The 16868-nt window shown below is 40.3% G+C and overlaps 1 protein-coding gene across 1 annotated transcript; it reads left to right on the top strand.

The window, feature by feature from the left end:
• Positions 1–4007: 4007 nt before the first annotated feature.
• NPVF (neuropeptide VF precursor) lies at positions 4008–8218 on the top strand. The gene is made up of 3 exons (XM_049894662.1): positions 4008–4145; positions 5471–5874; positions 8167–8218. The coding sequence occupies exons 1-3, from the start codon at positions 4008–4010 to the stop codon at positions 8216–8218; spliced, it is 594 nt and encodes a 197-aa protein (XP_049750619.1).
• Positions 8219–16868: the final 8650 nt, after the last annotated feature.

Raw genomic sequence — 16868 nt, 5'->3', positions numbered from 1 at the left:
TACTGAACTCTTCAAGCTGCATGTTCAACTATAACAAAATACACTTAAACTCACACTCTGCTCTCTTATAACTGACTGGCCAGGCACAGTTCTCCATCCAGGAAAGCCTTGAATGTGAATCCCAAACAGGAGTCTGTTAAGATACTATGATTTCAGGATAAACCACAAGCCTAAGCTCTAATCATGTGTAAGTCACAGTAAAGAAAAAACTCTAGTCAACGACCAGAACTGGGAAAAGCAATTCACAAACTTCAGTTTTAGCTCATATTTCCAATGCTAATGAAAAATTTATTCATATATCTGAAAATAAATTTCTTTATCATCTGTAATAAAGACTATGATCTGTACAAACAAGGTCCTTCCCTCAGAGAGAGTACAGCCCAGTAGAGGGTGCAGCCAAGAAGCTGGGCAAGAGAGAGTGATGGGAGCAGTGATCTGAGAAGAAATAAGCTATTGGAGCATGCAGGGAGTTAAGAAAGACCCAAAAATGAGTAGGTGTAAGAAGGAGACAGGAGAGTGGAAGAATTAATTCCATACAGAGGAAATGCATGTGCAGAGGCCTGGAGACAAGGCAAAGCTCCCCCACTTGGAAGAACAGAAAGAAGTTTGTTATAAATAAAGCAGAAAGTTGATGCGGAGTGGTAAGAGATGACGCTGGAGAAATAGGCAGAGTACAGATTACAAGAGTGAGCTAGCTAGCTAAGTAAACCTGGCAGAAAGGGGAAGCCATTAAAAGGTTTTAAGAAGGAAAATCATAAATGTATTTTATTAAAATTCTCCTGGCTGCACTGTGGAGAATGAATTGGAAAAGACCAAGAAAAGGGTCTAAGCAAGAAATAATGGAGAAAGGCAATGGAAAGGGAGAGAAGTGAGCAGATTTAAGGGCGATTTAGAAGAGTTCAGACTTGATTGGGCAGACTAGTGCCATGATGAAGTTTTTGGACTGCTTGAGTTCAAGTCCTGGCTCTGTCACTTATGGGGAAAATTACTTAGTCCTTCTGCACCTTACTTTCTTTTTCTGAAGAGTGGGAATATAAAAGTACCTGCTCATGGAATATGAGGAAAGATAAATGAGATCATTCACAAAGTACTTAGAACAGTTCCTGAATCCCATTTAAATTTTTACTTTGTGTTGGCATTTTTTAGGAAAGGAAAACTATTCCATCAGATACTGTAATGGTGGACACATGACATTATGCATTTGTCAAAACCCATAGTACTGTAGGACACGGAGTGAACCCTAATGTAAACTTCTGGCTTTAGTTAAGAAGAATATATCAATATTGGTTCATCGATTGTAACAAATGTACCACATGATTGCACGATATTATTAATAGGAGAAACTCTGTGGAGGGAAGTGAGGGGTATATGAGAACTCTCTGTACTTTCTGCATAATTTTTCTGTAAACCTAAAACTGCTCTAAAAAGTAGTCTATTAAAAATAAATAAATAAATACTATGTGCTTTCTATCTCCTGACTGGACCTTGAGTGATACAGTTACAGTCATTGAAATGGGAAACATAGGAGGAAACACAGGTATTGCAAAGGTGAATTCCATTTGGGGCATTCTGGGATTGAGATGCTTGTGAGACATCCAAAAAGAACTGCCTGCTAGGAAGCTGAGCACTAAGGTTGGAAGCTCAATACTCAATATCTGAGCTAGAGGGAGAGACTTAGATGTTGAAGTCCTGTGACCTCTAAAATCTTAGTAAATGAAACATGTATTTAACTGTCACAAGTCAGTGAGATACTGGTTTTATGTTTAATCTTTCAAAAGCTCACATGTCTCATCAAAAGGTGCTAAACAAATTAATATCTATGTGTGTAAGTAGCAGCACATCTCATCAAAAGATTCATGGTGGTTTCAATTGTGTGTATGTTGGGTAATGTTGTTCTATATCTGTTAACGTTTTCAAGGTAAGGAAGGTATGGTTGAACAGAGCCAAGCCCTATACATATTAATAAGGTGACTCTAATCACATGCCACACTTGGAAGCCTAACCGGTGGAAGAAGGTAGTCATTAGTCATACCAGCTCCTCTGGATGCTGACTAGAATCAGAAAAACTCTGATGTGCCAAAATCCCAAATAAACCAAAAAAAACCAAACCCGTTGCCGTGGAGTCAATTCCGACTCATAGCGACCCTATAGGACAGAGTAGAACTGCCCCATAGAGTTTCCAAGGAGCGCCTGGCAGATTTGAACTGCCGACGTTTAGGTTAGCAGCCGTAGCAATTAACCACTACACCACCAGGGTTTCCAAAATCCCAAATAGTGGCATCAAAAATTGGTGAATTACAGAAGCGTCAAAGTCATTGGAGAATAACAACTAGATACAAACAAATTTTGAAGGAGACCCATGCTGGTCCCATTGCCTGTTTCTAGGATGTGAACTCAGTAAAGATAGCTTGCCCCTTGGTTCCCACATTTCTCAAAAGTTTGGATCTACTGACCACAAAAAAAAGGGAAGTTCCATCAGCAGTTTGCAAAGGAACAATTTGGAAGAGAAATATATTAAATCCCCAGGGAAATTAAACCCAAATAATCTAGTAACAGCCTTACAAAATTAACACTAGACCAAAGACTGAATTAATTGCCACCTGGGAATTTTTAGCTACCATAGACTAAAACAAATGAGACCAATGATGTAAGCTGCCGTAAAAGAAGCTGGAAAAGGTAGCGGCAAATGTGCTGTCAAGGCACCACCAGAGTCTACCCACTGTTGTTTTTAAACTTTCTGATTTGTTCTGAAGATCTTTAGTACACAGAAAGGTCTTCACAGCCCATCTCATACCTCAAATTATAGTAAGCTGGTGAGAGAAGCCAGAGGTGGAACAATGCTTAGGACAAAAGGCGTAATTTTAGGACTTGCTTATTTGTTAATTCTTCTCTGGAAGCAGCTGAGGTGTTGGAAATCAATGTGAGGCCTTTTTCCCCTGAGAAGGTTGAATGGGCCCGTGCCCGTGGGAGCGAAACATGGTTTCCCTAGAACCTAGCAGTCTAGTAATAAGGCAGGTCTTTAACAACATCAGTCACCTGCTCTGAAAGACACTCCGCTTGGCATTTCAGTAAATAAGCATTTATTTCTGCAAATTCTCTTCTTATGTCACAAAGCCAGTATGCCTGTGGCAATGATAAAAGTGGCAATGATAGATCACCTAAATAATATGGGCCAAGGGAGCAACAAAATCAGCATGTGTGTGACTTACCAAACCCCTGCTAGGGTCCTTAAGGGCTTTCAGGAAGAAGGCAGGATGCAGCATCTAGAAATAAAATCCTGGTGATTTATACAGATTCACCACATAAGGCCCACAGGGCACATTCGAAAGGCCTTGAACCGCCTCCAGCTTCTCCGGAGACAGCCAGTTTGTCAAAATGCCTATCGAATGGGCTTATGCACATCCTCCCCGTTACGGCTGACATTTACTCCTAAAGCTTTTTAATAACCAAACAGCATATTACAGAAAGTTAATTAATGGCATTTTATTTTGCTATTATGGTAACTTAGGATTCTTTTCACATTCTTAATCTTGCTTGACATTTTGAAAATGCTGTCTAACTCTTTCGTGTGAATTATAAAAAAAAAAAAAAAACTAGAACGCACTGAATATTTTTTTTCCTTCCCTCATGAATTGACGCAAACGCCAAACACAAAATAGTATTTGGTTAAGCTCAGAGAAATAAAGCATTCTGTTGGTTTGGAATCTTAATTACTATCACCCCAAACTCGCCTAATTAGAATCTCTTCCATAACGAGGAAAATTATTTTCAAAGTTAATGAATTTGCAAGCAGGAGCATTGGTGTCTTCCCGGAATAAATTACTCACATTTCTTCCATGCATATTTTCATTACCCACTCTAATTAATACTCATACCAAAAACATGTGAGCTTGATTTCACTGCTAAAGGAAACTTTCCTTTCTTTTTACACAGTATAAAAGACCACAATTTCCCCTCCTGTAGACACTGAACTGAGCATATAGACTTAATTTTGGATTTTTAGCAAGATGGAAATTATTTTATCCAGACAATTCATTTTATTGACTTTAGCCACTTCAAGCTTGTTAACATCAAACATCTTTTGTGCAGATAATTTAAGGATGTCCAATCTTCACAGCAAAGAAAACTATGACAAATTTTGTGAGGTAAGTTTTTTTAAAGCCTAATGTGACTAGTATTAATGATATAATATTTGTACTGAATCTTATGATTTTGCAAAATGTAAGGAATAAGTTGGTTTGTATATTGCATTTTGGTTAAAATTCAGCCTTGCTATGACAGTACATGGCTGTAACTTGCATCATTTAGCATGACAGCAACAGCCTGGCCTCTCTAATGACAATTTAAGTAGAGGACTAACAATAACAACAAGTTTTTGGTAAATCTATATCTAAGTAAAATGTTTATCTCTAGATGGTGGAATTCAAGTTATTTTTATTTTCTTCTTTATGCTTTTCCATATTGTCTAAATTTTCTGAAAGGAGCATGTATTATATTTTACAATCAGAAAGCATCATTTAAAAATCTCCATATGGACCATCTGTCATGGTAAAAACCAATATAACAACTAAACCCATTGCCATCAAGTCATAGCGACCCTATAGGACAGAGTAGAACTGCCCCATAGGATTTCCAAGGATGTAATCTTTACAGAAGCAGACTGCCACATCTTTCTCCCACGGTGCAGCTGGTGGGTTCAAACCACCAACTTTTCCAGTTAGCAGCCCACCGCTTAACCACTGCTCCATCAGAGCTCCTTCATGGTAAAAGTAAATCTAATTAAAGATTCATTGTATTTTAAATGATTCCTATAGAGCTGGTGTATCAGTTGTGTGGTAACCCACAAACCAATGGGTTCTTTACTAAATATATAATGTATAGTCTAATAAATATACAACTAGTTTCTTGAAAAATGCTTTTGCAGTAGAGTTCAGAGTATGAAGGGGTTAAAAAAAAAAAAATTCAACTTGACTTCCTACAACTATGCCCCAAAACCTAGCTAGCTAGCATCTCTGTTTCCATGCGTCCACCACTTTGATCATTAACGACGGGAAAAATAAGAGACATGGAGAGAGAGCAGGGAGGTTTCTCTAAAATCAAAATACAAAAATATACAAAATATTTCATAAACAAGATAAATCAAAAAACTGAAAGAGAATAACTGCAGCAAAACGTTTGCCTCATTTCAATACTTCATTATGTTCCCACTGCTTGAACGCATTGCTATAGTCACTATATATATTTTATTAATATTTTATAGTTGTCTTACAATAGTCTAGGGAATGAGAAACTAGATTGCGTTAAGAAGCTTAATACAAATTATTTATTAAAAAATTCTGCACACGAGAACACAAACTGTTTATAGCCTTAACTATTCTGCAGATTAAAGTCTGAATTTAAGTTAATGTGGAGTTGAAGTCTGTTGCTTGTAACACTAAGAAATTATTACAATGGTCATTTCTAATTATAGCTTAGAGGAGACTCCAAAGGGGAAAAGGAAAGAAGCCTCAATTTTGAAGAATTAAAAGACTGGGGACCAAAAACTGTCATTAAGATGAGCACACACACAGTCAACAAAATGCCACCCTCAGTCAACAACTTGCCATTGAGATTTGGGAGAACCATGGAAGAACGAAGTCCTGGGCCAACGTCCAACTTACCTTTGAGATTTGGAAGAAATATGGGGGGAAGTATCTTGAGACGAGTTCCTAATCTTCCCCAAAGGTTTGGGAGAATGACAGCAGCCAAAAGAGTCACTAAGACACTGAGTGATTTAATCCAACAATCCATAGATTTACCATCTGCCAATGAGTTACTTTACTCCATGACCTGCCAGCTCCAAGAAATTCAGAATCCTGACCAAAAGCACCCAAGGTAAATACCTAAAAACCAGTTTAAATACATGGCAAGTTATAGAGAGCTGGGCCAGAAACTTACAAATTGTTACATGTTTTCAAATAAGTGTCTAAGAAAGAGAATGGCAAGGATGCAGGGGAATAAATAACCTAGATGTTGAGAACTGTAGAGGGCCAGGTATAAGCATGGTTATATGTATATAGTCATAAGATGGTTTCTCCTAATCCACACAAGGCATTGTCTTAGTTATCTAGAGCTGCTATAACAGAAATACCACATGTGGGTGGCTTTAACAAACAGAAATTTATTTTCTCACAGTTTAGGAGGCTAGAAGTCCAAATTCAGGGTACCGGCTCTACGGGACAGCTCTTTCTCTGTCAGCTCTGGAGGAAGGTCCTTGTCTCTTCGGCTTCTGCTTCCTGGTTCCTAGTTCCTTGGAGATCTCTGCGCATCTTAGCATCTATCTTACCCCATCTCTCTTGTGCTCCTTTGTATATCTCAAGATTGTATATAAAATCTCTTTTACATCTCAAAAGAGAGTGACTCAAGATACATCCTATACTAATCCTACCTCATTAACATAACAAAGACAACCCACTCCCAAATGAGATTATAACCACAGGCAGAATTTACAACACAGATTTTTGGGGGACATAAAGGAACTGAAAAATTCAATGCATAACAGATATCAATGTCATGGTAAGTACATGCAATGACAGGATTGGGAGTTTAACCCTGTAATATATTGTCTGGCATTTGACCTCTCTAATATAGACGACCCCACATCCACAATTAGCAAGGATGTCATCTCAGTAACTCAAGTCTCAAATTCCAAACTTTAGCCAAACCTTTTTCTTTTTCCTGAATCTTGTTTTGTAAATCAATTCTGATATCACTCTTTGCATCAATTAGTAAGTATTTACATCAAGTATCAGAGCCCTGGCGGCGCAATGGTTCAGCACTCAGCTGCTAACCGCAAGGTTGGTGGTTCAAACCTACCAGTGGCCCCAGGGGAGAAAAGACCTGACAATGCGCTCCTATAAAGATTACAGCCTATGAAGCCCCATGGGGCGGTTCTACTCTATCCTATCGGGACTCTGTGAGTCAAAATCAACCTGACAGCACAGAACAACAACAATATATACAAACCAGAGTGCCACATACTATAAGAGATTCAAAATAAATTATAAGCCACTTACCTATTATTACGTAGGGAGCGTACATGTGAAAGAACATTTTTAAATATAAAGTGGAACGTGACAGTTTAGTTAAGACCTGAAGCAAGTGAGGTGGCAAGCTGTTTCATCTTATCAGCAAGACCTTCTCAGGAGATCCCAAAAACAAAACCAAAACTCATTGCCATCAAGTCAATTCTGACTCATAGCAACCCTATAGGACAGAATAGAACTCCCCCATTGGGTTTCCAAGGAATGGCTGATGGATTTGAACTGCTGACCTTTTGGTCAGCAGCCAAACTCTTAACCACTACACCACCAGGGCTCTCTTTTAAACTGCTTTATTTTTCTCAATAGTATTTTCCCCCATCTAGCATATCATATATTTGGTGTTCTTCCTCTTTACTAGAATTTCAGTTCTAAAGTTCCATAATTTTTGTTCATTGTCATAACCCCAGTGCCTAGAACTATGCCTAGGCACTCAATATTTGGTAGAATGAATAAAATGATACAAGAATGGCACTAATAAAGTCCCATCAAGTAGCCCCATCCCCCATAGAGGGGACTTTATTCCCACTGCCTGTGGGAATCTGGGGGTGTTTCATGAGTCAAGCTTTGAAGGGTGACTATTTTGAATATTCAAAGACTGGAGGGAGGAAAGAGCACATTTTCAGGCAAAGAAAAGAGTATAAGCAAAGGCAGTAAAGCAAGGTGAGCCAAGAACAGCTGGGGTTGAGTTTGGCAAGAGCAAAGGGTTTGCAAAGAGGAGATGGAAGAAGGCTAGAAGGGGACAGTGAGGGTAGAGTACAGGCCTTTGGACATTATTCACCAGGAAGGAACAGGAGAGCCACTGAAGTTTCTGCTGAGGTCCTGAGATATCACACCAAGGGAGAATTTGGCAACTAATTAGATATTGGGGAGCGGGGCAGTGGTGAGGGAAAGATGAGTCAACAGTAAGTTTTTGACTCTGAGTAGCCGTTACGATGGCAGGAACCCATCAGTAGTTTACTCATTTCAAGTGCAACACAATTCAACTCAAGTATAATTAGGCAATTAGGAGCACGGCCTGTATTCTGATAATGCTGTGACATGCTATTCTGATGGATGAGAACATTTTGTACTGCTTACATTTCAGGATGCTGGGATTCAAGAAAAGAGATGATGCAAAATTGAAACAAGAAAAATAAGAAATCTGGAGCCTTCCCCTGAACATGACATAAAGCTGTGGCCTCTAATCTGCCAACAGCTCTACAGCGAGAGAATGAATGAATAGTCACGGCACTCGTGCGTTGCACTGGGACGTATCATTCACAACAATTTTTCCTTGTCAGTACAGCTAGTCACTTAAGGAATAATTGTAATGTAATCTGGAAATAACTGTTGTCTAAATAAAAAAAAAAAGCATTGCAAATACTTAAGAAGCCTCTGGTAATGGTGAGAGACAGAGAAAGAGAGTGAGATGGACTGAAGCCACGTTACTAACTAGTTGCCATACAGTCGATTCAGATTCAGGGCAACCCTATGTGTATCAGAGTGGAACTGTGCTCAATAGGGTTTTCGGTGGTTGATTTTTCATAAGTAGGTTCTCAGACCTTTTTTCTAAGGTGCTCCTGGGTAGAATCAAACCTCCAACCTTTCGGATAGCAGCCGAGCATGTTAACCATTTGCGCCAACCAAGGATGTGAAAACCATGACACCTACACTTAAGAAAAAAATGAAATAGAAGTGCAAGAGTAGCCTGACAAATATTTTGATGAAAATAAAACAATTAACTGAATGGCATGGTTGACAAATAAGTGAGCATGTATAACAAATCACTTATAAACACGTTTTCCTGCACCTTTTTTTTTTTCCATTGTATCAACTGTTAGTGAATCTTTGACAGACTGAAATTTAAAACCTGTCGTGTCTCTGTGTAAATGTATAAGATAAAGAAAACTCTTAGATTTGGGGAGATAAAACAAAAAGGCAACTATTAACTCTTCTCCTTCTCCCTATGTATCTGGAAATATGCCTTCTGGCGTGTCTCTTTTCTTTGCATTTAATATTTCAAGTTTTGAATTCATAGAAAAAAAAAATCTAGTCACTCCTAAGCTAGTAATTTATAAACACAGTACACCACATCACAAATGCATAGTGATTTGACTTCAGTCATAAGACTATGAAGCCCTTAATCAGATACAACTGGTTTACTGAACAGTCTCTACTCCATAAGTTACAAAGAGGAAATGGTTTTCTTTCTCTCCCATCCTGCCCCCAGCTGTGCCTTGTTGAATCTCCTTCCCCTGCTGGGTAGAGAGATCCCTTAATGATACCCTGGACAGATTCCATAACTTCCTCAGTCACTTTTTGATATTAAAAACCTCACTCAAATCCAGTTGAAGACGTCAAACTCATAGCCAATGCCGTTTCCCCTCCCCCCTTGTTGGCTGGGCTGGTGGCTGGAGGGACCTAACGTGTGCAGGGGGCAAGGTCCCAATGGTTAAGCACTCAGTTACTAACTGAAAGTTTGGCAGTTCAAATTCCCTAGCCACTCTGCAAGAGAAAGACCTGGCAATCTGCTTTTATAAAGGTTACAGACAAGAAAACCCTATGAGGCAGTTCTACTGTCACATGGGGTCTCTATGAGTCGGAATCGACTCCACAGCACCTAACAACCCCTTCCTCACCTCAAAGGTATGATGGTGGGAGGGGAAATAGTAGGCCTCTGGGAGACAATCTCCCCTCCTGTCTTCTCCAGTGTGTTGTAGTAGGTGGAATGGGGATCAAGAGTCATTGTTTATTCCTTTCTATGTAATGTTGCTGTGCCTCTACAGATGTGTTCTTGGGGAAGTCCTGCAGGGACCTCTGCACTGCCCAGTCACTGACCTGGGAGACCTGCACGCTGCTGCTCCCTTCCAACCACCTTATCTGCACTCCACATCACCAGTTACTGCCAGAAAGAAAGGCTCAAGCTGGCTCCCTTCTCAGTGTCCACTTGATCTATAGACAATGCAGACATCCTTGCCCTGGCAAGAGCAGGACTGCAGGCTGCCCTGGGCTGCCCCACCACTACCCCACCTGTCTCCAACACTTTTTGCCCTTGCTAAGGAGGGCCAGGGGCAGATCAGCAAATCCACTGCCTACCAAACAGCCAGTCTGGAGAGGAAATGTCAGTCCCCTCTTCACAAAGACACCCCTGCTCTCTTTGGGTGATTTTCTGGCTTCGTAGGGGAAAGGCAGCTGCAGCAGGCCCTTCCGAGCCAAAAACTCACAACTACACATTCCCGGTGGTGCAAACAACTAAGTGCTTGACTGCTAACTGAAAAGCTGGTGATGTGAATGTGCCAAAGGAGCTTCTGCTTCTGAAAGGTCATAGTCATGAAAATCCTATAGAGCACAGTTCTACCCTGTAATACCTGGGTCTCCATGAGTCAGAATCCGACTCAATGGCAACTGGTTTGGTTTTTGTTTGTTTGTTTACATGGCTGGGAGGAGCACAGGCTGAGAAGGGGCTGGGTTGGCTCTGCCATCCCTTATTAAACCATATTGGGGTGTCTGGCCCCTGCCATTCATGGTTTTCATTACAATATAATACAGCTTTTCTGTATCTCCACTTTGGTCGGCAGTTGCCCAATCCTGAGAAACAGAGAAAATATCATGCAACACTAATAAAGCCTTGGCCTCTTGAAACTATCTTTCTTCTCATTTTGAGTAGTGCCATATCAGCAAATGAAGGTCCCAAAAGTTTGACTCCATCCACATCATTAAGGTCGATTCTACTTTGAGGAGGCAGCTCTTCCCCAGTCGTCTTTTGAGTACCTTCCAGCCTGAGGGGCTCATCTTCTGGCACTATATCAGGCAATGTTCCACTGCTATTCATAAGGTTTTCAACTAGTTAATTTTTTCAGAAGTAGACCGCTAGGTCCTTCTTCCTAGTCTGTCTTAGTCTGGAAGCTCAGCTGAAACCTGTCTGCCATGGGTGACCAGTCTGGTATTTGAAATACCAGTGGCTTAGCTTCCAGCATGACAGCAACATGCAAGCCACCACAGTATGACAAACTGACAGACATATGGAACAAGTCTACTCTGTTACGCCTGGGATCGCCATGAGTTGGAATCAACTCAATGGCAACAGGTTACCTCTTTAAAATTCAAGGAATGGGGAAAGAGGAGTGCAGAAATCTCCACTCCTTAGGTGGAAACTTGGCCAGATGCCATAAACTTGATTACTGCTCTTACGTAGTAGTCTTTTCACCTCTCTAAATCAAAAACACACAGTCTCATTTCATTTTACTCAGCATTTCAATCTGCATTCAGCCACTCATTTATTCATTCCCCACTTTTCCCATGCTGAGGTCTATAGTTTGGGGACAGGAGAGTGGTTAACTTCTGCTCTCTCTTCCAGTCTTACCTGATTCCCCATCGTGACTGCTTTATAGGACTCCACCAGGTAGAAGGGAGTTAGGGACGAGAGGCAATGGGATAGCTCTTACCAGGCTGGATGGATTCACTCTCAGGACTTAGCAAATAGGAACACCCACCATTGCTTGGGCCCTCTCCCTGCAACTCTCCTGCCTCCCATGATGCTTTCCACTCTCCAGGCTGGCCTCAGTGGTCAGCCCTGGAACCTGGCACCCACTCCATGCATGCTCATTTCTCTTCCGGGGTCCTCTCGAGTAGGGCTTGAAACAGCCTATACCTGGCCATCTGTGGCTAGCTCCTCCACACTTGGGCGTGCAAGCTGACCCCAGCACAGCTCCTCGCTCCTGCTGCTCTGTTTCTCCCAGCCACATGGGACACATTTCTCCATCATATGGAAGCCTCTGCCTGGCATACTGATGAAGGGGTAAGGGACATAGTAACACCCAACATCTGGGCATGAGGTAGGGGGTATTCACAGCAAGGCAACAACTCTATTCAAAGAATCTCTTCACAAACCCAAATCCTATCCTTTTATAGCCTCCAAGTGGGTGAGGAAATTGAGGAACAGTGGAACCACTTTCCAGACACTTCCTTCAAAAGCTCTGCAAATAGTGATACAGCTTTGGAATTTTGTGTCTATTAGATTTTGGTGTTTTGGTTAAAACTTCACTTTTGACATCCTTTGCAACAATGAGGAGCCTGGTGGCACAGTGATTAAGAGCTCAGCTGCTAATCAAAAGGTCAGGGGTTCGAATCTACCAGGTGCTCCTTGGAAACCCTAAGAGGCAGTTCTCCTCTGTTCTATAGAGTCATTATGAGTCAGAATTGACTCAACGGTAATGGGTTTGGTGTTTTTGGTTTTGAGACAGTGATAGATCTCTTTTCAGAAGTATTATCACAGCTGCTAAAAATGACATTTTCTCTGAATCATTACATATACCAAACCAAACCCAGTGCCGTCAAGTCGATTCTGGCTCATAGCGACCCTAGAGGTCAGAGTAGAACTGCCCCATAGATTTTCCAAGGAGCGCCTGGCGGATTGGAACTGCCGACCCTTTGGTTAGCAGCCACTAGGCCACCACGGTTTCCCATTACACATACACGTGTGCATTTTTCTGGATGAGTATTCACAGTTTCTGTGCAGATTCTCAAAAGGGTCTGTGATCCCATAAAGCTGAAGAATCTCTGCAATAGATTTTTATATCTAGAATTATTTTAAATTAATACCTAATTCAATTTGTAAATGAATATCGTTATCTGATTGGACATCTAAGTGGTGAGAACGTAATGAAAAAACACTAATTATTAGAATCCCTCAAGCAATTTAGCTTGATCTTTCTCCAAATACCATATTAAAAAAGTACCACAAATGAAAGCGAGGAGATAATAACTCTTTTCACCTAACAGTATTCCATTCTATACCCCTCCTCCGCTCTCTCAGCAGTTCAGCAGTTCCCTTCCCCATGGAAACCCCATGTGGATTGGTCTTAACCTAAGCCTCAGCCGGCCTGTGCAGGTGAGCAGAGCGTGAGGGCTAGTGGAGGAAAGCTAGTGATCAGACACTCATTACCAATACAGCAACGACTTTCATGGAAGGCGACGTCCATGTGATCTCAGGTCCACATTTCAAACATCATACTATGACAATGACCTTGAGAAAAAAAGTAATGACTCTGGGAGAAATTTTCCACCAAGAAAAATGAAAGGTCAGTGTTCACCTAACTGTGACCGATGAAATGAAATAAGCAAGAAAGTTGAGAGTGGTGGCATCCACTTATTTGATGTGTTTTTCCTTTTCTTTTTTACTAAAGATCTTGCTGGGGACATTATGTTACACTCTTCCTTTGGAACTTTTCATATATTTCATGAACATGCCAAACTACATGTTATTTCCTGGAAACATACACTTTCACGTTTCTGTGCCTTTGCCTGTGCTAATTCCTTTGGTGCAAAGGTTCATTTTCTACTTACCAAAATCCTTCAAGGCCCAGGTCAAATTTGGATGTAGCTGCATGTAACAGAAAACCTATATAACATTGTTTTCGTCAAGAGAGAAATTGGGTTTTTGTTTTTCGCACATACAAATGCCTGGAAGGAGGCAGTCCTGGGTTGGTGTGGAAATTCACGCTGTCATTAGGGATCTAGACTTCTGTCTTTGTACTCCACCATCCTTAGCACATGGCTCCCAACAGGCCATCACATCCCTACCAGGCAGCAAAAGCAAAGAGGCAGCAAGGCAAAGAGGCACTCTTCCAATATGAGCTGGCCTCTTTAAAGATCACCACCCCAACAACTTCCTCTTTCATGCCATTTGTCACTTTGATCTGCAAATGAATCTGGGAAATGTAGTTTCTTCATTGGAAACATTGTGCCACCCACTATTACTGTGGAAGAAGAGAACATCAATCAAGCAACTAGCTGCATCTGCCCAGTCTCCTCAAGGTCACTTCTTTGTACCATTCCTCAATTTAACACTTACTATATATATATATATATATATATATATATATATATATATATATATATATATATATATATATATATAAAACCAAGCCAAACCCATTGCCGTCAAGTTGATTTCAACCCATAGCAACCATATAAGACAGAGTAGACCTGCCCCACGGAGTTTCCAAGGAGCACCTGGTGGATTTGAACTGCTGACCTTTTGGTTAGCAGCCATAGCACTTAGTCACTACGGCACCAGTGCTTCCATATATATATTTATATACATACACATGTCTGTGTGTATGTATTTTATATACATATGTCTTAGTTATCTTGTGCTGCTATAACAGAAATGCCACAAGTGGATGGCTTTAACAAACAGAAGTTTATTCTCTCACCATTTAGGAGGCTAGAAGTCCAAATTCAGGGTGTCGGCTCCAGGGGAAGGCTTTCTCTCTCTGTCTGCTCTGGGGGAAGGTCTTTGTCATCAATCTTACCCCGGACTAGGTGCTTGTCAGCACAGGGACGCCAGGTCCAAAGGACGTGCTCTGCTCCTGGCACTACTTTCTTGGTGGTAGGTGATCCTGATGTCTCTCTGCTCATGTCTGTTTTTTATCTCAAAAGAGACTGACTTAAGACACAACCTAATCTTGTAGATTGTCCTGCCTCATTAACATAACTGCCTCTAATCCCACCTCATTAACATCATAGAGGCAGGATTTACAACACATAGGAAAATCACATCAAATGACAAAATGGTAGACAATCAACCATTAATGGGAATCATGGACTAGCCAAGTTGACGCACTTTTTTTGAGGGAGGACACAATTTAATCCATAACAACATGATTTTTTCCTTCACTGGACTAGGATTTCTCAATACCAGCACTATGGACATTTTGGACCACATGATTCTTTCTTGTGGGGGTAAGTTCTGTGCATTACAGGATTTTTAGCGGCATTCCTGGCCTCTACCCATTAGTTGCCAATAGCTCCCCACGCCCTCCAGCCCCATGGTAACAACCACCAAAAATGTCTCCAACCGTTGCCAAATGTCCACTGGGGGGCAGAATCTTCCCCAGTTGAGAATCACTGCACTAAAAAAAACTTTATATTCCTTCTTCAGCTTAATAACAATATTATGATACTTATCTGTTTAACCATTTCTGGTATACCCATTTTTTACGTTATATCAACTCATGGCACTGGGGTTGGGGGTTATCCTTTTTTATATGCAAGAAAGAATCTTTCAAAGATACCAGAACTAGCAGGTGGGTTTAGCCGAGGTCTGTCTGGCATCGAACTTTATGCTCTTCCTCCTGCATTCCCCCGTCTGCCCACCACCACCACAGCCACTTCCCATCTGGCCCTCAAATGTGTTAAGCATTCAAGAACATTTGCTGAATTAAGGCTTAAGATTAAAAAAAGAGAGAGGCAGAGTGCCCTGGAGGCCAGGAATAAATCCTCAGTGTTTTAAAACACTACACACAGATTTTTTTTTGGGGGCGGGGGTGGGAGGGGAAGGAAGGAAGGAAATGCTGGGACAACAAAGGTTTCTGTTCACTGTCAGATATGGGGAGACATTCATTTTAGAACTGCAAGGAAAATGAGGAGTTTGATTAGTTTAATTTTCCTGAGAAATGACTAGTCAACAATAATTCATATACTATCTTATAGCACTTTCCTTTGAACCTGAATGCTCCATCACATTCCTCTGAATAGCTCATTTTTACTTTGCTTCTTGTCTGTTTCCCTGGTCTTTTTATATCGCAATTAATAAAATTTAGAACCCTTGCACTTAACTTCTTAGAATATGTAATGATAATAATTAGTCAATTAGATGTCCAAAGATAACTAATAAGAACAGTTGCTCTAAAAATATACTGTGACTTTTTCCCTCAAAATACAACACTAATGTAGTACATACAATCCAATGTGTAGGTTAGGAAATGAGAAGTTAACCACCCATTACTCTCATTCTACATATAGGAATCAAGAACGAAAGGAGCCAAAAAAGAAAATTACTATTAGAAACAGGAGTGGAATTAAATTATAACTAGATCACTGTCTTTGTTAATATTCTCTATGTAGAGATAAAGAAACATTATTTTAATCCTGAAGAAAAACTATCTCAAAATTTATTTTACTTCTTGCCAGATTTCCAGGCATTTGCATATTGTGGTTAATAAAACATAGAATTATTGTTTTCTTTCTTAAAATATACAACAATACTAATTAACCACAACAATGTACTAACTTAATTTTCAAACAGCTTTTAAAATATTGTATAGCTTTTCCTTGGTAAATAAAAGTAGAGCACTGACACATAACCAATATTGCAAAATTATTCTTAACCACTAAAAAAAAAAAAATTTGTATAGCTTTTCCTTGGTAAAGAAAAGTAGAGCACTGACACATAACCAATATTGCAAAATTATTCTTAACCACTAGAGGGCATAAAATGCACCACTTTTATACGTAATTTTAAATTCTTAGAACAAAACAACTACCACCACCAAAACAACAGCAAACAACTTTAAGATCTTCTTGTGTTATGCTATACAATATGCTATACACTTAACAAGGCTCAGTTAACAATCTTAAATTTTTAAACTAAAGTACAATCACTAATTTTATAGGAGGCAAAAGTAAGAATCTCTTTTTAGCAGCCCAACCTGAGCACACCTATGATTTTGGGAACACTTATTAGCATCCGGTTGTTGTTGAGCTGATTCTGACTCGTGATGACCCCATGTGTGCAGAGTAGAACTGCTCCAGAGGGTTTTCAAGGCTGTGACCTCTCGGAAGATTGCCAGGCCTGTCTTTCGAGGCGCCTCTTGGATGGGATCAAACTGCCAAACTTTCTGTGAGTAGTTGAGCTCTTAACCATTTGCACCACCCAAGCACTCCTTTAGCATCAGGGAATCAGTACATATTCAAGGGAAGGCAAGGTACTTAAACCAAACTAAGCCAAATAAAAAAGCACCC

This window comes from Elephas maximus, chromosome 8, assembly GCF_024166365.1.
Source record: "Elephas maximus indicus isolate mEleMax1 chromosome 8, mEleMax1 primary haplotype, whole genome shotgun sequence".
NCBI lineage: Eukaryota > Metazoa > Chordata > Mammalia > Proboscidea > Elephantidae > Elephas > Elephas maximus.
Note: the sequence above shows the minus strand (reverse complement) of the source record. Positions and strands in the feature narration are given on the sequence as shown.